Consider the following 24,752-nt stretch of genomic DNA (forward strand, 5'->3'; position numbering starts at 1 on the left):
GAGCACAGGAGGAAGATGACGGGCTTCTTGTGACTGTCGCCCCTCAGTTGTTCATGAAACTGACGAGGACAAGGACGCAGAATGGAAGACGGGAGTCGGCTTAGGGTGGCCATCATCGGAGGAGGCTTGGTAAGTTGTAACGATATCTTGGTAGCGAAAATCTATACCTGTAATGCATATTTAAAGGAACTGGTCATAGATTTACATCAACACTTCTCCTACTGAATGGCGATTAAGGATTCTAGCTGAGTCTTTACTTATAGTAAGGTCATCTATTTCTTGTTCCCAAGAAAGTGGGTTCGATCCCATTTGAAATTGGTGACATATAAGGGTGTTTAAATGCAACAACATCGTATCAATGGCTTCCAATCTTTCGTGTCCGGCTTCTTTTGGTCAACTCCCGTTCTCTTCTGACCCCGACGGTGTTAGGTTTACGAGGCCTAAGAAGTATTTCATTTCCCCACTGTCCACAGTTCTTCCTTCCTTTCACTGATACTTTCATTCTTCAAAGAGTCGAACCTCTTACTCGTGCTTATTGGCAATAAAGATTTGATAATACTGGTACAAGGCCCCTGAAAACATAATTATACGTCGCCGGAAACCTTCGGTGTATTAGTTCGACGTGAAACAACTGTTAATATATATAAGAAGATACCAGTGCTTTGCTACGGTAGTAAACTGAATTTAAATTTTGGGGAGTCCACTGTCGGCTAAGGCTGTAAAATACATCCACAGTTCGTACGTCAAAAGGTTTTGGAGGAATGATAGTTTATTTTTAGTTCTAACACACATTTGAACCAAATAGAATATTCTAATGTTTTAAAACCCTATCTTATTTAACATTTCGGTCGTAGAAGTGACCAAACGTGTGAAATTTTGACTTCGGACGTCGAACAGTAATGGAGGAATGAATATTTTGTTTTAAGGGTTTAATGTTTTAAAAATATTTCTTATTTAACATCTAGGAAGTAGATGACCGACTTTGTCGTCTCCAAAAACCATTAAAATGTACTTAGTGGGACGCAAAACCAATACAGTAGCATAAAAGTGACCTTCGTGTAAAATTTTAAGTTAGTACGGGCAATGGTTTCGAAAGAAGGAATATTGTGATTTTCAGAGTCAACCCAAATTTAAATACTTCGGAGAGAAATATTTTGAAGTATGGCACCTAGGACATAAAAGAAAAACCTTATTGTAAAATTACAACTTCGTACGTCAAACAGTTTTGGAGGGATGAATAATTTCGTTTCCGGAGCTAACGCCTTAAGAGCAGAATGTTTTAAAAAAGATCTTATTTCACACCCAGGATTTTAAAACATATACCACCATTTAGAATTTTGTCTTCATACGTTAGAGAGTTTCGGAGGAATGAATATGTTTGTCATCAGACCTCATCCCACGGTTAGAACCCTACTCAAGACCACTTCTTACTTAAAATATACGGTGTAGAGAAGCACAATCATGATATTTTAAACTTGTATATCAAACGTTTTCAGAGAAATATTTTTGCCATAAGGCCTCATCCCCCACGCTCTAGTCAAAACCCTTAAGGTTATATTGTTTGAAGACAAGTTCTTATGTACAATTTAAGACAGAGGGGTAAGCATCATGTGTAATTTCAATCCCGTATGCCAAACGGTTTCAAAGAAATTAATATTTTTGTCATCAGACTTCACGCCCACTCCCCATCCCTGCAGTCAAAACCCCTTAGGGTTATGCTGTTTTAAGACATTTAAAGTCTATGACAGTGAGAAATAACCTTCATGGGAAATTGCAACCTCTTATGTCAAGCTGTTTCAGATAAAGTAATATTCTTGTCATCAGGGCTAACCACCCCCCGTTCAAAACTCCTTAGGGGTGTATTGTTTTGAAATATCATTTTATTTAAAATCTAAGACATATAGGAGCAACCATCATGTGAAATTTCAACTTCATGTGTCAGATGGTTTCAGAGATATGAATATTTTATGTTTTGAGACCTCACCATCCCGGTCAAAACCCCTTAAGGGTGTATTATTCTAAAACCACTATTTATTTAAAATCTAAGACATAGGTATTTAAAACATAACCTCGTACGTCAAACTGTTTGAGAGAAATTAATATTTATGTCGTCGGGCCTCACCCCAGTCAAACCCCCTTAGGGGTGTGTTGTTTCAAGACCAATGCTTATTTAAAATCTCATATAGAAGGAACCATCATGTGAAATTTCAACTTCGTATTTCAAACGGTTTCAGAGAAATCAATATTTTGGGGGGAGGGGTATTTTTGTCGTATTTGACAACTAGTTGATAAAGGAGCAGTAACTGAGTGAAATGTCAACATTCTCCAGTGAGCAGTTTTGGAGGAATTAATATTTTGATGTTCAGGGTTTTAATCCCCGTTTCATTCCCTTAGGGATGCAATTTTTTGAAACCCTTCTTTAGTGAGCTCCTACACTGTAATAGAAATGTATCCCAGAAATGTAATTTCTTTACCTGTAATAGTTTTGCCTGGGCGTCGATTGACAATCAGTCAGGTCATTGCCTTTTACACACCTGTTGACTCTCTAGCCCCGTACTTTCTACTTATGTGTCCCGCATGCACTGATGATGAATGGGATGCCTAATTGGTAGTTGACAAAGGAGCGCTACAATATTTCGGATGTGAAGCAAAAAAAGCAGTCATTTTACTACACACGTTCTGTAACAGTGTGCATTTGTGAATACACGAGAGGTGCAGAAAACCAAGTTTAATAACTCATTAATTTATACACATACAGGCATTCCACTCTACCAAAGAGTTGTTTGTACTAGTATAAGCCTTGAACGATCCATTAGCATATCGTCAGAGAGCTTCGACGACATTCCGGCCAGATTATCCGTGGATGAAAATTATGTATGTGTTTTCGCGTTGCTGAACACACTAGCCATTGCGGATATATCGAGAAAAATGTAGTCCTGCTGTACCAAATACCAGCCTATTCCCTGCGTTCGAAAAGGAGGCTTACTAACGCAAAGGGGCGTTTAAAATTTAAGACATAGATAGATAGATCCTTTATTGGTGGCGAATTTAGGGCTCAAGGCCCTCCCTTACACTTAACCACTAGAAAAGTAAACATTTACATAACTTATAATTACAAATAGCACAAATAATATCAATAGCAATAATAATAGAATCCTTAATTTTAAAACATACAAAATAAAGCACACTTAAATGACGTAATTACAGTAATCCATTCATTCATCTCATTCATTCCTTCAATTACTCATCAATTATCCAGCAAGTCAGCGCGATCTATTCAGCAAATGCTCGCGTCAAGTCATTTTAAACTTGCAATGAGAGGAACTGTCTCTAATGTTCGCAGGTAGCGAATTCCATGACCTGGACACAGAGATTATGAAGGAGCAGTTGTAAACACAGTGCGGTTTACAGGTATGGCAAGAGAGGAGCCAGATCTTATATTGTGGTCTTGATAGGACGAGAGGTAAGAAAAAGGTAAAAACAGATATTTGGGAGCATTAGTGGAAAGTATTTTGTGCAGAAGTAATAACATGTGAAGTTCACGGCGCTTGTGAACTCGAAGCCACGACAACTCCTTATAATGAGTTTATACATGAGCATCATATCGTAGATGGCTCCGGTCCAGTTAATTGTCACTGTCGCAGGTTATTTCAGTCAACACAGTATCACAATAGTCAAATATAGATAATATCAGAGAGTGAATTAATTGCACTTTAAGTCGAACAGAGAATATATTACAGGACCGTTTCAGTGGATATAAGCATTTATGTACTTTACTACATGTGCTTATCACCTGTTCAGTCCAATTTAGGGTCTCAGTCATAATAATTCCTAAGTTAGTCACTGAAGTAGAGTTGGCTATGATTTTATTGTTTGAAATCATTGGAGAAATGTCTTGTTGCTTGAGGAAATAGTTTTTACTGGTACAGACAATTGGGTTTATTTATAAACTGTTTTTATTTGCATAGTCACTAAGATGTTGAAGGTCGGAATTCATTTTAGTAATTGCAGTATCCATATCACTCGGTTTTTACATACATACATACATACATACATACATACATACATACATACATACATACATACATACATACATACATACATACATACATACATTATCATTATAGACTGTTATGCCTTTCAGCGTTCAGTCTGCAAGCCTCTGTGAATTTACTAAACGTCGCCACAATCCTCGATTTGCAACTAGTGTTGTGGCCTCATTTAGTTCTATACCTCTTATCTTTAAATCGTTAGAAACCGAGTCTAACCATCGTCGTCTTGGTCTCCCTCTACTTCTCTTATTCTCCATACCACAGTCCAATATTCTCCTAGGTAACCTATCCTCCTCCATTCGCCTCACATGACCCCACCACCGAAGCCGTTTTATGCGTACAGCTTCATCCATCAGTTCATTCTTTAATTGGCCTTTATCTCCTCATTCCGAGTTCCCTCCTGCCATTGTTCCCACCTGCTTATACCAGCAATAATTCTTCCTACTTTCATGTCTGTAACTTTTAACTTATGAATAAGATATCCTGAGTCCACCCAGCTTTCGCTCCCGTAAAGCAAAGTTGGTCTGAAAACAGACCGATGTAAAGATAGTTTCGTCTGGAAGCTGACTTCCTTCTTACAGAATACTGTTGATCCCAACTGCGAGATCACTGCATTAGCTTTACTACACCTTGATTCAATCTCACTTACTATATTACCATCCTGGGAGAACACATGACCTAAATACTTGAAATTCTCGACCTGTTCTAGCTTTGTATCACCAATCTGACATTCAGTTCGGTTGAATTTCTTACCTATTGACATCAATTTGGTCTTCGAGAGGCTAATTTTCATACCATACTCATTTCACCTATTTTCAAGTTCCAAGATATTAGACTGCAGGCTTTCGGCACAATCTGCCATTAAGACCAAGTCGTCAGCATAGGCCAGAGTGCTTACTACATTTCCACCTAACTGAATCCCTCCCTGCCATTTTATACCTTTCAGCAGATGATCCATGTAAACTACGAAGAGCAAAGGTGAAAGATTACAGCCTTGTCAACCCCCTGTAAGTACCCTGAACCAAGGACTCATTCTACCATCAATTCTCACTGAAGCCCAATTGTCAACATAAATGCCTTTGATTGATTTTAATAATCTACCTTTAATTCCATAGTCCCCCATTATGGCGAACATCTTTTCCCTCGGTACCCTGTCATATGCTTTCTCTAGATCTACGAAACATAAACACAACTGCCTATTCCTCTCGTAGAATTTTTCAATTACCTGGAGCATACTAAAAATCTGATCCTGACAGCCTCTCTGTGGTCTGAAACAACACTGGTTTTCATCCAACTTCCTCTCAACGACTGATCGCACCCTCCCTTCCAAGATGCCAGTGAATACTTTGCCTGGTGTACTAATCAATGAGATACCTCGATAGTTGCAATCCTTCCTGTTTCCTTGCTTATAGATAGGTGCAATTACTGCTTTTGTCCAATCTGAAGGTACCTTACCAACACTCCATGCTAACCTTACTACTCTATGAAGCCATTTCATCCCTGCCTTCCCACTATACTTCACCATTTCAGGTCTAATTTCATCTATTCCTGCTGCTTTATGACAATGGAGTTTATTTACCATCCCTTCCACTTCCTCAAGCGTAATTTCACCAACATCATTTTCCTCCTCCCCATGAGCTTGGCTCTTCGCAACACCACCAGGATGATTTCCTTTTACATTGAGAAGATGTTCAAAATATTCCCTCCACCTCTCCAGTGATTCCCTGGAATCTGTAATGAGTTCACCTGAATTACTCAAAACACTGTTCATTTCCTTTTTCTCTCCCTTCCTGAGAAAGGTTTTCCTGCTGCTTGGCCTAGCCTTTCCAGGTTATTACCAAAATCTTCCCTCGACTACTTTTTGGATACAACAACTATTTGTTTCGCTCTGTTTCTTTCATCTACGTAGAAAGCCCTGTCTGCCTCGGCCCTTGTTTGGAGCCATTTCTGATAAGCCTTCTTTTTACGTTTACAAGCTGCTCTCACTTCATCATTCCACCAAGATGTTCGCCTTTTCCCATCTTTACACACAGTTGTTCCTAGGCACTTCCTTGCTGTTTCTACTACAGCATCCCTGTATGCCACCCATTCACTTTCTTTATCATGAACCTGCTTACTGTCTACTGTTCGAAACTTCTCACTAATCATATCCATGTACTTCTGTCTAATTTCCTCGTCCTGGAGATTATCTACCATTATTCGTTTGCAGACAGATTTCACTTTCTCTGCCCTAGGCCTAGAGATAGTTCACTACAGATCAGATAGTGGTCTGTATCATCGAAAAATCCCCGGAAAACTCGTGCATTCCTAACAGATTTCCTGAATTCGAAGTCTATTATGGATCTGGTACCCCTAGCCTCCCATGTGTAGTGGTGAATAGCCTTATGCTTGAAGAATGTATTCGTAACTGCTAAACCCATACTAGCACAGAAGTCCAGCAAACGCTTCCCATTCCCATTAGCTTCCATATCTTCCCCACATTTACCAATCGCCCTTTCGTATCCTTCAGTTCTATTCCCAACTCTCGCATTGAAATCGCCCATTAGCACTAGTCTATTATGCTTGCTGTTGACCCTGACCACGATGTCACTCAATGCTTCATAAAACTTGTCAATTTCATCCTCATCTGCACCCTCACATGGTGAATACACGGAGACAATTCTAGTCCTAATTCCTCCAACTGACAAATCTACCCACATCATTCGCTCATTTACGTGCGTAACAAAAACTATGTTGCGTGCAGTGGTATTCCTGATAAAGAGCCCTACCCCAGACCCTGCCCTTCCCTTTCTAACATCCGTCAAGTACACTTTATAATCTCCTATCTCTTCCTCCTTATCTCCCCTTACCCGAATATCACTTACTCCTAGCACATCCAGATGCATCTTCTTTGCTGACTCAGCCAGTTCTACTTTCTTTCTTCCATAAGCCCCATTTATATTGATAGCTCCCCATCGAATTCCATTTCGTTCGCCAAGTTGTTTCCAAGGAGTCCCTCGCCTGCCAAATGGGAGTGGGACTCCGTTACTCCCATAGGTCCGAGGCGTGCTTAAAATGTTCTGAGCTCGGTAAATTCATGAAGCAAGATGCTACCCTACTTGCAAGTGAGGATCTCTCCTCTAACGGGTTATGGATCACCGGTGAATTGTATAGTCCTAGCCGCCTGAGCACAAGGAAGTCCATGACTCAGAATATGTCCGAGATGCCTACTCCCATTCCATAGCAACTGGTATCTCGACTCTCAGGACCACTTACTAGGCCACTAGTGCCCATGGTTCACGAACTAGGACGTGACTACTGTAACCCACACCATGAATCTGTACGTCATCCGCGTACATTTGCAATTTGCAGAATTTAAGAGCTTTTGATGTATCATTAATTTGGATGATAAATAACAGTGGTCCGAGGACTGACCCCTAAGGGACACCGAAGTTCTTACTTTGCCATCCTAAACTCACATTTCCAAATGTCACACTTTGCCGCGATTTTCAAGGTAAAAGGAAAAAACCGAAGTGGCATGCTATTAAAATTTAGCTCTCGAAGTTTCTGCGGTAGTAACTGAGGCTTGACAGTGTCGAAGGCACTACTGAGATATGATAATGTCAGTACAGTCACGTCGGTCTGTTGCACTTCTGATATCATCTGTCAATCTTAGTAGAGCTGTCGCAGTGCTATGTCCTTTCCTGATGCCGGATTGAAAGGGGTTACGGAGGGAATGATTGGTAAGGTTTTTTTTGCTAGTGGCTTTACGTCGCACCGACACAGATAGGTCTTATGGCGACGATAGGATAGGAAAGGCCTAGGAGTTGGAAGGAAACGGCCGTGGCCTTAATTAAGGTACGGCCCCAGCATTTTCCTGGTGTGAAAATGGGAAACTACGGAAAAACATATTCAGGGCTGCCGACAGTGGGGTTCGAACCCACACTCTCCCGGATTCAAGCTCACAGCCGCGCGCCTCTAACCGCACGGCCAACTCGTCCGGTGCTTGGTAAGGTAGTCAGTAACTCGTGTGTGAACTAGCACCTCGGATAAGGGTGGTGGGATGGACACTGGACGATAATCTGAAGGAGAATCTAATTTTAAACTCTTCAGAATGGGCCTAATTAGCGCATCTTTTCAAACCTCTGGGAACACACCGTTTGTCAGGCAGTAGTTGAATATATGTTAGTATTAGCAGAATAGCTCCCAAGATATCCTCATTCAGCGATATAGGAATGTCATCATTATCTGTGGCATTAGATGTAATAGAGTATATCACACCTTTGACTTCATTCGAACTGACGTCTCTAAAAAATAATTACTCATGCACAGACTGCTTTTGATACAAGGGTAGTGTATTTTTCGGGAAAGAGGTAGAGGCTATTTTTGGGCGTGCGAAATGATCATTTAAAGCCTCCAGCGATATGCTTGGTACATGTTGCCCTACGGCTTTACTTATGCCTAACGTACGTAATTTACTCCATTTTTGTCTCGGGCTGTTATTGTTCATCAGTTCCTGAAGGGGGCAAGCATCATGTGAAATCTCTACCTCGTGTGTCAAAGCTGAGGAATATCTCAACGAGTGGCTGTCCGATTGATATCTCTTCGTATTCTTGCGTAACCTTCCTGCAGGCAGTAGTACCGCTGTGAAAATCAGTTCCCATTCATCATTAGTGCATACGGGAAACTTACAGGTACGGCGCTGACGGCCATCTGGTATATTGATAAATACAGGGTTATTCAGGTAAGACGTCCACCTCAGGTAACCCATGACTCATTAAAGATATCCATATTCTGTTCTCACTTTCGTTAATGGTATTAAAGTGCTCATAATCGACCTTGCAGCTCTTTTCCAGGGTGCCACTATCTGCTGAGATAATGGTACTATATTTTGTTTTTATTTTATGTAACTGCCTTATTTTCTACACCTAGTCTTACATTTAGGGCCATTAAAAATTCAGCGCTGTGATTATTTTGAAAATCAGACAAGTATTTCTCGTAAACAATTGAATGTATTCAAACGTGCTTCATTTGCCAACCGTGAGCTGTCTCGTTCGAAAGTCTTCAAAGTAACGAACGTCTGTAGGCTGCCAAAAGACGTGCTGTTTACTGTAAGACACCAAAACCTGTTGACATCCAGAGTTCCTTCGCTTTCTTCTGACAGCTAGACACTCGCTCCACTGTGCTCATAAATACATTATGGTAAACGGTATGGTGTAACACCTTTCACATTGTCGTAGGAAACAGACAAGGGAAAAACTAATATGCGACGGATTCTGGGGCACAACATTTTATCCAGACGTGGCATTAAACCACGCAGGACTGAGCAAGCGGGCTGCGCGGTACACGTCGTCTAGGTGTTAGCTTGCATTAGAGAGATGGCGGGTTCGAACCCCACCATCGATTGTCCTGAAGATTGTTTTCCGTGGATTCCCATTTTCAAACTCGGAAAATGTTCGGGCTGTACCTTAATTAAGGCCGCGGTCGCTTCCTTCCCAGTACTAAGCCTTTGCTATCTCATTGTCGCCTAAAACCTTTCTGAGTGTGTTCGAACTTAACACATTAGCAAAAAGGAAAACCCACACAACGTTGACGTCAGGAAGGACAACCAGCTGTAAAACTGGGTCAAATCCATATGTGTGACACAAACCGCACCCACGTCTCTGTCAGGGTGTGAGGAAAGCAGCATAGACAAAGGAAGAAGAAGAACCTTGAATAAACAAAACTGAAGGCCTAGTACGGAAGCTTTACACTCGATTGTTGAAAGTAATCATGGTCATGAAAGTGATTACTGTTTTAAGAGGAAGTAAACTTGGCAACCACCCCATCTTAACATTAGGAAAAATGAAGAGGCTCGACCGCTTGAAGAATAAGAAAGAGATGATCATGAAGGGCGCGAAAATGAAAGACTCCTTAGGCCTTGCAAATCTCATACCGCCTGGGTCGGGAAACAACAATTGACCAAGGGAAATCGGATAGTAAAAGAAACCCATCGCATATCCGTTTTTCCTTTCCCTGTTGCCTATGGCGATATTAAATATGTTAAATCATACAATTTATCATAGCGAGTTTAATGGTACAATAGCTACACAGTTCAAAAAATTATGGGAACTTTTCTTTGAACGTATGCCATGCTCCACAAAACAATACCTCACACCCAGGTATATTACCAACTAAACCTTTATTCTTTACCGTTGAAGTATACAAAAGAACACCGATGGATTCGCGTTCATTTTCAGAACACAAACGGAAATGTTCAAATAGGGGCGAGAACAAAGTGATACCAGTCTCACAGGGTGGATGTTTATCACAGTTGGAGAGCTTCAGTATGGTGTATGCCCTCCACGAGCATTTATCACAGCTTGGCACCTACGTGGCTTGCTCCATATAAGTCGACGGAGGTCACGTTGCGGTATCAGATCCCATTCTTCAATGTGAGCCTGTTCGAGATCCTGGAGAGTCTGTGGTGGAACAGGACGCCCACGAACAATTCTGTCAAGCCTATCCCACACATGCTCGATGGGATTAAGGTCGGGACTCTCTGCTGGCCATTCCATCTCTTGAATGTCCAGTTCTCGCAAGACAGCTCTGGTGATGCGCGCTACATGAGCCCTGGCATTGTCGTGCATGAGTACGAATTCAGGGCCAACATCGTATGCAGCAACCAACACATGCTGTAGCAGTATCTGCTCGATGTACCCCGCAGCGGTAAGATTACCACGGACGACGACAAGATCCGCACGGCCATCAATACTGACGCCACCCCTCACTATCACAGAACCTTGTCCGAATCGGTCGCCTTCCTGGACAACATTTGGCATGTACTGCTCACCACGGCGTCTCCATACACGTTGACGTCCATCACACTGTGTCAGAGGAAATCTGGACTCGTCTGTGAACAACACAGGTCTCCATTGGCGAAGTTGCCAGTTGACGTGGGTACGGTCAAACAGAAGGAGAGCTGCGCGATGTTGCTGCGTTAAATGGGGCACTCGAACAGGACGTCTGGGTCGTAAGGACACTTCTCTTAACCTGTTCCTTACTGTCTGGTCAGATACCGTGACTCCAGTGACCCTCCTGAGGTCTTGTTGCCGTTCTCTGGCAGTTGCTGAACGACGCCGCAACGCACAGATGGTCAGATACCGGTCATCCTGTGGGGTTGTCATGCATCCGCGACCTTGTCCAACCCTCCTTGTGAACTGGCCCGTCTCACTGTAGCCCACAAGCGTTGAATAACTGCCGAAGAGACATTAAGATCCACAGCAACACGACGAAAAGTCCATCCTTTCTGGATCAAAGTGACGGCTCTTGTGACTTGAACCTCGTTAAGATGTCTCATGGGATGTGCTGGTTTACGTACAACATGCTCAAATGACGGCAGTAGTCTGTGTACCTCACAACGACACACGGACGCACTGCGATTCACTTTGTTTTGAGGGGTCACTTGACATTTTAATGCATGGCTACGCCTACAGATGGAGTATAACTTCGATTTGACATACCCTGAGTAGCTAAGGTCTCAAGGCATGTTGTACGACCATTGGAACCCCATCTACCAAATTAACGTTCACATACCAGACGTTACAAAACATGTTACCCTAATATGTTTGAACTGTGTATTAGAAAGTGCACAAATTATATACGTCAACAACTCATGTGTTATACGTTGCTCGTCTTTTGGCCGTCTGATTCATGATTCAGTTGAACAAGACAGCTTACAGCTGGCAAGTGACACATGTTTGAAACCATTCCATCTTATCGAGAAGTACTTATTCGATTTTTAAAAATCACAGCCTAAATTTTTAAGGCTAGGTGTAGAAAATAGGATAGTTCCATTAAGAAACAAAGTATCATTATCTCAGCAGAAACTGACACCCTGAAAAAGTGCTGCAATTTCAGCTATGCGCCCCTTGATATCAGTGAAGAAAGTGAAAACGGAATGTCAATATATTTAGCATTTCACGAGTTATGATGGTCATCTTAGCTGAATAACCCTTTGTGTATACTAATCAAACTGTATAAATTTAAAGAAGAAAGTTGTTATGAAAGAAGTATGTCGCATCACCTTTCAGTTCCTATCTAAATGGGAGTCTTATTTAATTTCAACACAAGTCGACTTTACAGGTTGTTTTAAAAGAAAATAACGTACGAAAGAGTAGTATGGTAATACAATACTGTGCTTCTCTTCTCGGGGCCAGGATTCTGAAAAGTTTTTTGAACAGTTCATGAGAAAATCAAGTACATTTTCCTGAATTTCATGTACAAGTCACTGACATTTACCCTAATCAAGAACTTGTGGAAATTAACTATTCATATTAATATTAGTAATCACCCTAATCAGTAAGTTTCAGAATTTCGATATCTCTTTGTTTTTCCCACCTATTCTTCCGATATCACCTTAATATCTCTTACCACGTGCAAGTAACTTGTTCTTCTTCTCCTTATTTATCTACCGCTTTTCCCACATTTCATTGATGTCACAGGTGCAAGGTGTCTCACATGTGGATTTGGCCCTGTTTTATGGCCGGATGCCTTTCCTAACGCAAACCCTGTGTGGAGGAATGTGTTCACTGTTACATGTTTGTGTGGTGGTTGGTACTGTATTGTGTATATAAATAGGAGTGGGCTGGAACCAACACAAACACCCAGTCCCCGAATCATAGGAATAGAACAGACGGTATTAAAATTTATTTATTTATTCATTTATTTATTTGTTTGTTTCTTTATTTATTTATCGTATGGCTTTTAATGCCGGGAGTGTCCGAGGATGTTCGGCTCGCCTGGTACAGGTCTTTCCATTTGATGCCCATAGATGACCTGCGCGTGTTGATGTGGGATGATGATAATGAGGTAGGGAGACGGTGATACGTGATGCCGGCACGTAGCCTACTCCTGTCGAATAACGCCAAGGGTTTGCTCAAAGTTTTACGTCCCAATCTGATGGACGAATCACCATCAACAGCATCATATACCCTCGCTCCATATGAGCTCTGCGGAGAAGTTTAGAATTTAATTCAGGTTTTTGACACGCAATCTAGTGATTAAAAATTGTAAACCACCAACAACCCTACCCTGCCGGCCAACATTCTGATGGTGAACATTTTTTCGACGGGCTAACCACGTGCAATTAACTGACGACTATTAATTCTGAAATTAGTTTGCTATTGATTCCACTTCTTAGTACCCTATGAACCTTTCACTCTATCGTATCAGTCTCTCTCGGCTAAGTCATGTTTTCTTCCGATCTCGGGTATTTTACATTATGTATTTCATTTTTACTCGTGTGTGTATTTACGAAACGGATAGAAAACTTAGAATAATTTAAAGGTTATTCCAGCAATGTCGACGTTCTAAATAACGGTGAATGCCAACAGAGGTGTCAGTGGAAAGTTACGACGTCCTACACACTGTAACGTTCCAAATGAAGTATTTAAATGAGTTATCAGAATCTTCCACCCCTAATCCTTCTAGGAACTCGCTCCTTGTGAGACGGTAATGAACACACGACCCTAGCTCAGAGTGATATTGCTTAAACTAGGCTTATACTTTTTCTATCAACGTCCTCATCTGATCTCTCTTGGTCAGTCCTTGTTCTCTTCCGACCTTGTCGGTATTCGGTTTACGAGACGTATGAATTCTTATGGTAGATGTAATATAAGTGTTTTTAATTTCTCTTTCACGATTAGCGAGCGTTTTACGGTGGCGACTTGTTGCGGATTTTAGATTTTTAACCATCTTTTCACGAATTCCTGTCATTCGCTAGTTTTTGCGAATGCCTATATATTTCACCACTCCTGCGGTCTTGCACATTTTTAAATGAAAACGGCAATGCATCGCAGGACATCGATATATTTCTATAGCAACATATTTACTATCGATATGTTGCAGTCAATCAAGACCGACTCCAATCCTCAGACCAAGACCAACTACAATTATATTGTAGTTGGTCTTGCTCAGACCTTAATGCTACTCTCGATTGTTCAAAGATGGCGAATCGAGTAGCCGGATATGTTGGAAATGTGGGTTGGTTTTGGTTTGTTGTTATCGTATGTAGTCTGTGTAATTTCATGAAAGTTGCCGATTAATGTTAGTTTCTTTGTAGAATATAAGTGTGAGAGTGTATTTATATGAGTCAGTGGACACCTAGGATCTGTAATTATACGCAGTAATGTGAGAATGTGTGTTTTGATCGTGTTGTGAACCAGGTTCAAGTCTATGACAAGGCCTCTCATACAACTATTCTTAAGTTTTTTAGGGAATAAAACGTTAAGAGAGAAATGGATGAGGAATATACATCGTGATTATTTTGAAGTCGATGACAAAACTGTAGTGTGCATACATCATTTTGAGAATAAGTCTGAGGTTAGGGAAGATTTTTCTCTAATTCCAAATGGTGAACCTATTCGCGTTCCTCGAAAAATAGTAATTTAGATAGATTATAATTGATATTGTGATATTCCGTCAGTGTCCATGTGCTTCAAAGTGTCGAATGATTCAGATGCAAGTGTATTTTACAACAGTTTATGCTTGCCTGCGGAAATGTTTGGCTGCATCTTGGAGTATTACAAAACTTTTAAGTGTGACAGATGGAGCAATCTGTACACTGCTACACAGAAGAAATAGTGACTTGGAGGGATTAGCTGGGTTTGTAACGCAACTACCAACACCTTCCGACCGAGCTCGATAGCTGCAGTCGCTTAAGTGCGGCCAGTATCCAGTATTCGGGAGATAGTAGGTTCGAACCCCACTATCGGCAGCCCTGAAAATGGTTTTCCGTGGTTTCCCATTTTCACACCAGGCAAATGCTGGGGCTGTACCTTAATTAAGGCCACGGTCGCTTCCTTCCCACTCCTAGCCCTTCCTTGTCCCATCGTCGCCATAAGACCTATCTGTGTCGGTGCGACGTAAAGCAACTAGCAAAAAAGAGAAAACACCTTCCGATTCATGCTGTGGTTATCTGTTGTCTTGGGCTGATGGGCTCGTCCATGTGGTAAAGTATCAATGTTTAGGCCCGGTTTCTTCAACTGTAGTTGAATTTTACTTAACAAATATTAACAAACAATTGTTATTAATTTAACACTTTGTTTAAAAGTGCCCTGTTTCACGAACACATTTCCAACTTCTGTTACGAAACAATTATTGTTAATGACAAATTAACACATTTCAGTGAGATTTCTGAACGCGTTTGGCAGTGAGCGTCTTTTGTTTCTTTACATAAAGCGCTCCTAGTGCTATGTTGAAGTAGTATTTTGTCACACAGACACATGGTTGACATTATTATAGGTTATGGTTAGCGGAGACCGGTAAGACGTAAACATGTTAAGTAAGAGGAACAAAAGCGTTATGATGAATGCGAGTTTTTATTTCATTTAATTTTAATTGCGAATGTGCTTAAAAAATGAAGGAACGGACTGTTATATCACAACATTCGATATAGCCTATTCTTATATTCTTATCACCGGGAAAATGTGATAATTGATGTGTTTTGAATGGTTTTCAGGCATTATTTCATTGCGGGGAAGATAATGTAATGCCTTGTTAATGCTGCAGTGGCAGCAGGAATTCTTTGCAGGATTCAAATTTTTTTTTTTTTTTTTTTTTTTTTTTTTTTTTTGCACTCGTGAACATAGTCGCCTACAATTACATGAAAAGTGTCTCAAGCATAATATCTAACAAGTAGAGGCCAGACCCTGCGGTCAACCGATTTCACCGAGCTTCAATGTACCTGTGGAGAGACACTCAACGGTAACTCGTGTATAAGGGTTTAAGTCAACACGTTTCGTTTTCGAAAAAAAAAATGAGGTCAGATGTCATTACACAGAATCCGCTTCAGACAAAGTGGAGATGGTAGAACACTAAAAGGCGAACAAATTTTACTTAAACATGTCAGGTCGGCAACCTAATAACTTCTGAAAAATTGATGAATCCCCGATTCCAATGCAAGGCATATATACTTGGGAGTTACATCACAGCGGAACGGAGTGGTGGCCAAGTGGTCACCGTACTAGTCTGCGAACCTCGTAAACGTGAATTCGAGTCTCGTCGCAGCTATGATTTTTGTACAAAATGAATTAATATGTCCGCCTCTGTGGTGTGATTAGCTGCAACCCCTGGAGGCCCGGGGTCAATTCCCGGCTCTGCCACGAAATTTGAAAAGAGGTACGAGGGCTGGAACGGGGTCCACTCAGACTCGGGAGGTCAACTGATTAGAGGTGGGTTCGATTCCCACCTCAGCCATCCTGGAAGTGGTTTCCCACTTCTCCTATCTTAAGGCCACGGCCGCTTCCTTCCCTCATCCTTGTCTATCCCTTCCAACCTTCCCATCCCCCCGCAAGCCCCCTGTTCAGCATAGCAGGTGAGGCCGCCTGGACGAGGTACTGGTCTTCCTCCCCAGTTGTATCCCCGACCCAGAGTCTGAAGCTCCAGGACACTGCTCTTAAGGCGGTGGAGGTAGGATCCCTCGCTGAGTCCGAGGGAAAACCTACCCTGGAGGGTAAACAGATAAAGAAGAAGACGATTAAATTAATATTTGAGGGAACGTCAGGATAAAAATTGGAACAAAAATATTACGCAAAGTGCAGTACAGTTTATTTCATCATCATCATCTGTTTACCCTCCAGGTTCGGTTTTTCCCTCGGACTTAGCGAGGGATCCCACCTCTACCGCCTCAAGGGCAGTGTCCTGGAGCTTCAGACTCTTGGTCGGGGGATACAACTGGGGAGTATGACCAGTACCTCGCCCAGGCGGCCTCACCTGCTATGCTGAACAGGGGCCTTGTGGAGGGATGGGAAGATCGGAAGGGATAGGCAAGGAAGAGGGAAGGAAGCGGCCGTGGCCTTAAGTTAGGTACCATCCCGGCATTCGCCTGGAGAAGTGGGAAACCACGGAAAACCACTTCCAGGATGGCTGAGGTGGGAATTAATTTATTAATATAGGCCTAAACGTTCTCACAGTTACCGCTAGATCTCTTTCTATATATACGTATTAATTTGAGGTAGAAAATGAAGTTCCACTGCAATTTGATTATTCATTTTATTCGCATTTTACCTTCACATTCCCTGAAACAATGATTTAATTTGTATATAAAAAAGTGTGTCTCTGACGGGATTCGATCTCAAGTCGTCGCGATTTGGAGACAAGTACGATGACCACTCGGCCACTGTTCCACTTGTCGAAATTGCAACTCTTTGAGTATATAAGTGTTGTATTAGAATCGGGGGATTCATACATTTTTCGGAAATTATTAGATTGCAGACCTGACAAGTTTGAGTAAAATGTGTTCTGGTCTATCGTCTAGTATCTTGTTCATTAGAAATATATCTCCTGGTTATTTCTTAGTATGGGTCGTCCTTTGCCTTCTTCAGTTTATAAATAGTCTTTATCCATCTTCTATCTATCTTAATCTGTTTACCCTCCAGGGTTGGCTTTTCCCTCGGACTCGGCGAGGGATCAGACTTTGGGTCGGTGATACAACTGGGGAGAATGGCCAGTACCTCGCCCAGGCGGCCTCACCTGCTATGCTGAACAGGGGCCTTGTGGAGGGATGGGAAGATTGGAAGGGATAGACAAGGAAGAGGGAAGGAAGCGGCCGTGAGGTACCATCCCGGCATTTGCCTGGAGAAGTGGGAAACCACGGAAAAACACTTCCAGGATGGCTGAGGTGGGAATCGAACCCACCTCTACTCAGTTGACCTCCCGAGGCTGAGTGGACCCCGTTCCAGCCCTCGTACCACTTTTCAAATTTCGTGGCAGAGCCGGGAATCGAACCCGGACCTCCGGGGGTGGCAGCTAATCACGCTAACCACTACACCACAGAGGCGGACATAAATAGTCTTTATACAGCAGTAAAGCTTCTACATGCCAGTTGTTAAGAGGTTTAACACAGGGCTGCTGCCAGGTTAATTTAACACAAGTATTAACAATTTGTTAGAGTTAACAATCTTTGATGAGACGACCATTTTGTTAAATTATGTGTTAAGTCTCCTCAACAGCAGAGTTAACACTTATCATTCGTTGAAGAAACCGGGCCTTAGAGTCAATAGAGATTTTGCACTCATGTTCTGGGTAAAAACCTGTTAAATCTGTAGTGTCTGAGCGTTTCGTTAGGCCTAATAAGGTTACTATCATTGTGTGAAGTGCTGCTATGCCATATGTCAACATTATGTTAGCATTACCAGGGCCGTTCATTGGGTTAACATCATGTCGGGTGTACTTGGGCTGAGTGGCTCAGACGGTTAAGGCGCTGGCCTTCTGACCGCAAGTTGGCAGGTTCGACGCTGGCTCAGTCCAGTTGTATTTGAAGGTGCTCAAATACGTCAACCTCGTGTCGGTAGAAAAAGAACTGCGGGACTAAATTCCGGCACTTCGGCGTCTCCGAAAACCGTAAAAAAGTAGCTATTGGGACGTAAAGCCAATAACATTATTATTTCGAGTGTGCCTCCCTTTCATTGGGTGCTGAATATAAGAAATCGTCCACCACTTCAAAACTTAGGCAATAAATTATATTTCATAGTTCTCATGAGAGCGAATAAATGGAGGAATTTCGCATTTTAATTTATTTTGAAACATTCAAAATGATGTTATAAATATAATTTTAACAGTTTCATCATGTATTTTCACATATCCAGCAAAGTGAAATCTAAGAGAAAACGTTATTTGACTAATTGAAATTTCTACATAATCAGCGTGGTGTTCTCTTTTCTAGTAGAATATATGTGATTCTAGTTGATTATATGTGGTGCGTACTTGTTGGCGAAGCGTTTTCATACCGGAAAAAGAGATTTTTCCCTATGATGTTACATTTATCATGTTAAATTACCGCCGTTTGTATACTATGTACATGATATTTTCGTATTAGCCAAAAGCAGCCCGGCTACTTCGGCCGCCATGTTTTTTATATTACGGTCTGAGGATTGGAGTCGGTCTTGAGTCAATATTACGAAATTGATTCCTTCGCTAGCTCGTGATTTTACGCGCGTTTCATGAACCTTTTTAGTGCCAGGAACCTGTATTTCATGTTCAGGCTTGATCTGATGTTTTAAAACAGGCATCTATTTACGTTCCCAGAAGGGAATCATAATTTAACTTCGCCGACTGCGAATAAGTATTCAAGCTCTTTTCAGTCCTTCTTAATCGTGAAATTACCAGTGTGGCAGTGGACTCGTCAGTTATTTATTTATTTTTGGATGTATTTGGTTGTGACTTAGAATACTACATATTCCAATGCTTTATATTATCAAATGATGTTCAGAATATTGTGTTAAACTGGTTTTAATATTTCTTATAAACTTGTTTGGAATAGCTTCCCTTAGTACATGTAATATTTTATCCAAAATAAGGCATTTTGTATATTGTATTTCTAGATGATATATCTGCCTAGATCCATCTCTGGTGAGATACAATATGCTGAGTGCACTGTGTCTCCAGGTATGGGCTAGATTATTTATCACCTTCATTTTTCTGTCTCGGTCTCATCCGTGGCTTTTGTTCCTAATATGAACGCGACTGAAGTATGAGTGATGCTAGTAACGTAATTCCTTATGCAGCCAGTTCCTGTGATGATGGGTGTGAAAGTGTTCATATGATTGGTTTGTGTATGCATTTCGGTGTGCTTGGGAGATGTATACAACAGCGCCTTCTGGTCCGGTGAAGAAAGCAACGGGAAACTACCTCTCTCCTTGTTTCCATAATAACGCATTTTCAGTGACACGTGGGTTACTTATGACAGCTGATGTGGACCTATTGAGGTTCCAACCATCTTCGGGCTGAGGTCTCAACATACACATGCTCTAAGCCAGCAGTATTTAAAGTACGGTGCGCATACCACCAACAAAGTTTTTATTCGCTACAGAGTCCGTTTCGCGCCATTTTGCCATTAATTTTTGCATTGCATACTTTGCTGGGGGGTTTTCCAAAACACTTCCAGTCTTGCGCAAACAGTTCCACACAGGTTTTCCACGAATCGTGCTTCGCATAACACTCGACACTGAGCACGCGCTGTTTTATCGTGAGCACCATTTAGTGTTGCATTCAACTTTCATTAAACACTTTTGCTCCTCTCACTCACTCACACGTAATGACACAGCGACGTAGTCGGGGCAGAGCATGCGGGAGATGCGCACGCGCTGACATGTGACAGCAAATGATTGTTGCATCGATATCACTGTTTCCAGCATTTCCTATGACGGGCAGTTCCGCGTCAGTCTTATAAATATTTTCTAAGCCAGTTTTATTTCGCCCACCCGGTACAAGTGGGCTACAATATCCTCTATTTGTGCTTAATTTGAATTATTTGTTAAAATGGAATATCAGATAGGTTCAAGATCACCTTGTATCTGCATACCAATAGAACATTTATTTCAAATTCAAATCTCGGGTGTTTTTAAATTGAAAGGTAATTCTGATTTCAAATTTTAAACATTTCGCTATACCCCCACACCGTCGGGAACTGCACCCTACTGCATGTAATTTTGCTGGGATATCTGGTTAATCGAGACTAGAAATGGGTAAATACAGCACCCTGACCAAAGCTGTCATTCACCTGGAATTGGAAATTGGAACTACAGAGATTTATTTATAAGCTGATGAAAATTTAATTTTAACATTTCAGTTGAGTTATCCGAGAGTCCGGCTCCTTTGGATTTATGGTGAGTGCCGCGGCCTTCGGTTCAGAGAGACTCGGATTCGATTCTCTACCGAGTCGGGCATTCAATGACTGGAAAAATCCAATGAAAAGCAGCTCGATTTGTGCTGATTGATTTCCGACAAAAGAGTAGCGTTACATAAATGTTGCAAAATTTGGACTTGGAAGACTTGAAAGGAGACGAGCTGCTCGACTGTCAGTGGAGAGATGGGTGGAATGGCATTAGTACACGAATAAGTTTGAGTGGTGTCTTTAGAAGTAGGAAAGATCACAATATGAAGATTAAGTTAGAATTCAAGAGGACAAATTGGGACATATATTCGTTTATAGGAAGGTGGGTTAGGGACTGGAATAACCCACCAGAGGAGATGTACACTAAAATTCCAATTTCTTTGCAATCATTTAAGAAAAGGCTAGGAAAACAACAGATAGGGAATCTCCCACCTGGGCGACTGCCTTAAATGCAGATGAGTAGTGATTGATTGATTGATTGATTGATTGATTGATTGATTGATTGATTGATTGATTGATTGATTGATTGATTGATTGATTGATTGATTGATTGATTGATTGATTTGTAACCGCATCTGATTTATTCTTCTGGCTCGGGGACTGAGTATTTCTGTTTATCTCTCTCTTCATGTCTCTCCATGTATAAACAACACATTACACTAACAACCACAACAGAAACATAATGATGAATTAATGAATACATCCCTCCTCAAGAAGTTGGCGTCAGGAAGGGCATTCAGAAGTAAACCTGGGCTGAGTGATACAGTTCGCGCCTGTGACCCTACCAGTGTGAAAAATCGTTGAAAGAAGAATTGTACTACCTGATACTAAGGGCAACCCATTCCCGTCCCTTATATTCGTCTGAAATTTGTTGCAAAATCGAATCTGAGCCAGCCGACTTCAGAGTTACTCTACTGTGTAACTCTAGATCTAGACCTCAGCACTCATAAATACACTGACTGACAGTGACAATGCAACACCAAGGAGGAGTGGTTCGAAAGGGATGAAAGTTGGGGAAAAAACAGAGTCGGCACGGAAGAATAATTGATGTTTATTTCAAACCGATATGCAGGTTACACAATGCGCACGGCATGGACTCAGTAGGATGTAGGACCACCGCGAGCGGCGATGCACGCAGAAACACGTCGAGGTACAGAGTCAATAAGAGTGCGGATGGTGTCCTGAGGGATGGTTCTCCATTCTCTGTCAACCATTTGCCACAGTTGGTCGTCCGTACGAGGCTGGGGCAGAGTTTGCAAACGGCGTCCAATGAGATCCCACACGTGTTCGATTGGTGAGAGATCCGGAGAGTACGCTGGCCACGGAAGCATCTGTACACCTCGTAGAGCCTGTTGGGAGATGCGAGCAGTGTGTGGGCGGGCATTATCCTGCTGAAACAGAGCATTGGGCAGCCCCTGAAGGTACGGGAGTGCCACCGGCCGCAGTACATGCTGCACTTAGCGGTGGGCATTTAACGTGCCTTGAATACGCACTAGAGGTGACGTGGAATCATACGCAATAGCGCCCCAAACCATGATGCCGCGTTGTCTAGCGGTAGGGCGCTCCACAGTTACTGCCGGATTTGACCTTTCTCCACGCCGACGCCACACTCGTCTGCGGTGACTATCACTGACAGAACAGAAGCGTGACTCATCGGAGAACACGACGTTCCGCCATTCCCTCATCCAAGTCGCTCTAGCCCGGCACCATGCCAGGCGTGCACGTCTATGCTGTGGAGTCAATGGTAGTCTTCTGAGCGGACGCCGGGAGTGCAGGCCTCCTTCAACCAATCGACGGGAAATTGTTCTGGTCGATATTGGAACAGCCAGGGTGTCTTGCACATGCTGAAGAATGGCGGTTGACGTGGCGTGCGGGGCTGCCACCGCTTGGCGGCGGATGCGCCGATCCTCGCGTGCTGACGTCACTCGGGCTGCGCCTGGACCCCTCGCACGTGCCACATGTCCCTGCGCCAACCATCTTCGCCACAGGCGCTGCACCGTGGACACATCCCTATGGGTATCGGCTGCGATTTGACGAAGCGACCAACCTGCCCTTCTCAGCCCGATCACCATACCCCTCGTAAATTCGTCTGTCTGCTGGAAATGCCTCCGTTGACGGCGGCCTGGCATTCTTAGCTATACACGTGTCCTGTGGCACACGACAACACGATCTACAATGACTGTCGGCTGAGAAATCACGGTACGAAGTGGGCCATTCGCCAACGCCGTGTCCCATTTATCGTTCGCTACGTGCGCAGCACAGCGGCGCATTTCACATCATGAGCATACCTCAGTGACGTCAGTCTACCCTGCAATTGGCATAAAGTTCTGACCACTCCTTCTTGGTGTTGCATTTGCTCTGTCAGTCAGTGTAAAATATGCATTATGCGTTCTCCTGCATTAATTAATAGATGAAGTATGAACAGGTTCAGCAGGACTGTGATGACTGGCATCATTGAAGACATACGACCGCGCAGGGATCGCCTGTGATCATTTTTCGTGGGACCGTGTTACCTCCTTGCCACAGGGCTCTGAAGGGAAGCACTGTGATTAATATTTGTATTATGCATGAAGTAGAAGTTGTTTTGACGCAATTATCTCGTATTTCCACATTCCAGATAAAACATTTCCTTTGACAAAACGCAGTGTACAGTAATGCCATAAGCATTCGTACACCTGTGCTGACGAACGGTGTGTAGCATTGAGTCAGCTGCCAGCTAGAGTAATAGGACTGATGGCATTACAAAACAATACATTCCTTTATTTTTATACATCTATAATTTGAACAAAATGTGTGTACAATTTCTATGATAAAGACATAATGTCAAGAAAGACAAACAGTTATCGTGCCATAAGTATTCGTACAGACATGAATCATTCTGTAAACAGGGTTGTACGCCCAATTCCCATACGCCGAAAACTCGCCCGACAAGCAGTTGTTCAGTCCGCACCGGGCGAGTTGGCCGTGCGGTTAGCGGCGCGCGGCTGTGAGCTTGCATCCGGGAGATGGTGGGTTCGAATTCCACTGTCGGCAGCCCTGAAGATGGTTTTCCGTGGTTTCCCATTTTCACACCAGGCAAATGCTGGGGCTGTACCTTAATTAAGGCCACGGCCGCTTCCTTCCAACTCCTAGGCCTTTCCTATCCCGTCGTCGCCGTAAGACCTATCTGTGTCGGTGCGACGTAAAGCCACTAGCAAAAAAAAAAAAAAAAGTTCAGTCCGAGGTCGACTGCAGCTGCGTTTGTATGTGTGATTGTAAGGTGGTGTCAGTATGAGTCGTAAGCGGAAAGAGAGCGGTCAAGGGGAGCGCAGGCTTGTTATTAGACTCCACAAGCAGTGTAAATCTTTACGTAGATCTTCGTGCTTGTCGGGAGACCCCGATCGACAGTGTAATTTATAACAGATCGGTATTGTGCTACTAACTCTGTGTAAAACTTGCCAAGAAGTGGACGTCCAGACAAACTAACTGCCGGAGACAAGCGTAAAATGGTGGGTCTGATTAAGAAAGATCCAAAATTAAGTGCTCCAAAGATTGTGGCAAAGCTATCCAATCAAGGTACTGCAGTATCTGAAAGCACAATGCGTCGTGCTTTTGAGCACGAAGGGTAGAATGGTCGAATTGCTCGCAAGAAGTTTTATGTTTCTGAAGGGAATCGAAAGAAACGCCTTGCTTTCGCAAAACAACTCGTCGACGCACCGCCCGTGTTTTGGTAGTCTATAAAGTTATTTACTCCGGTGAAAGTAAATTTAATTTATTTGGGTCAGATGGGTGACAAGTGGTATGGCGGAAAAAAAAAAAATACTGAGCTAGCGCCCAAAAACCTGTGTCCCATAGTGAAACACGGAGGTGAAAATATGCTGGTTTGGGGATGCATGAGTGCTGCCGGACTGGGGAAGATTCATAATATAGACGGTATAATGGATCACAACATGTATATTGATATTTTGAAAACAAATCTGGCTGTCAATACCGAGCAAGTGAACCTCCAAAATGACTTCATGTTCCAACAAGACAATGATCCCTAGCATATCACCCAAAATACAAGTCTGTAGCTGTTGTATAATGTT

At 42.5% G+C, this 24,752-nt stretch overlaps 1 protein-coding gene across 1 annotated transcript in view; it reads left to right on the forward strand.

Moving 5' to 3' along the window:
* Window positions 1-81: 81 nt before the first annotated feature.
* The window catches only part of LOC136857990 (kynurenine 3-monooxygenase), a 111,464-nt gene continuing 86,793 nt past the window's right edge, over window positions 82-24,752 (forward strand). The window contains exon 1 of the mRNA XM_068225229.1: window positions 82-129. Within this exon, the coding sequence (XP_068081330.1) occupies window positions 82-129 (48 nt within the window). The remainder of the gene's footprint in view (window positions 130-24,752) is intronic.

The sequence above is a fragment of the Anabrus simplex genome, chromosome 1 (assembly GCF_040414725.1).
Source record: "Anabrus simplex isolate iqAnaSimp1 chromosome 1, ASM4041472v1, whole genome shotgun sequence".
NCBI classification, from domain to species: domain Eukaryota; kingdom Metazoa; phylum Arthropoda; class Insecta; order Orthoptera; family Tettigoniidae; genus Anabrus; species Anabrus simplex.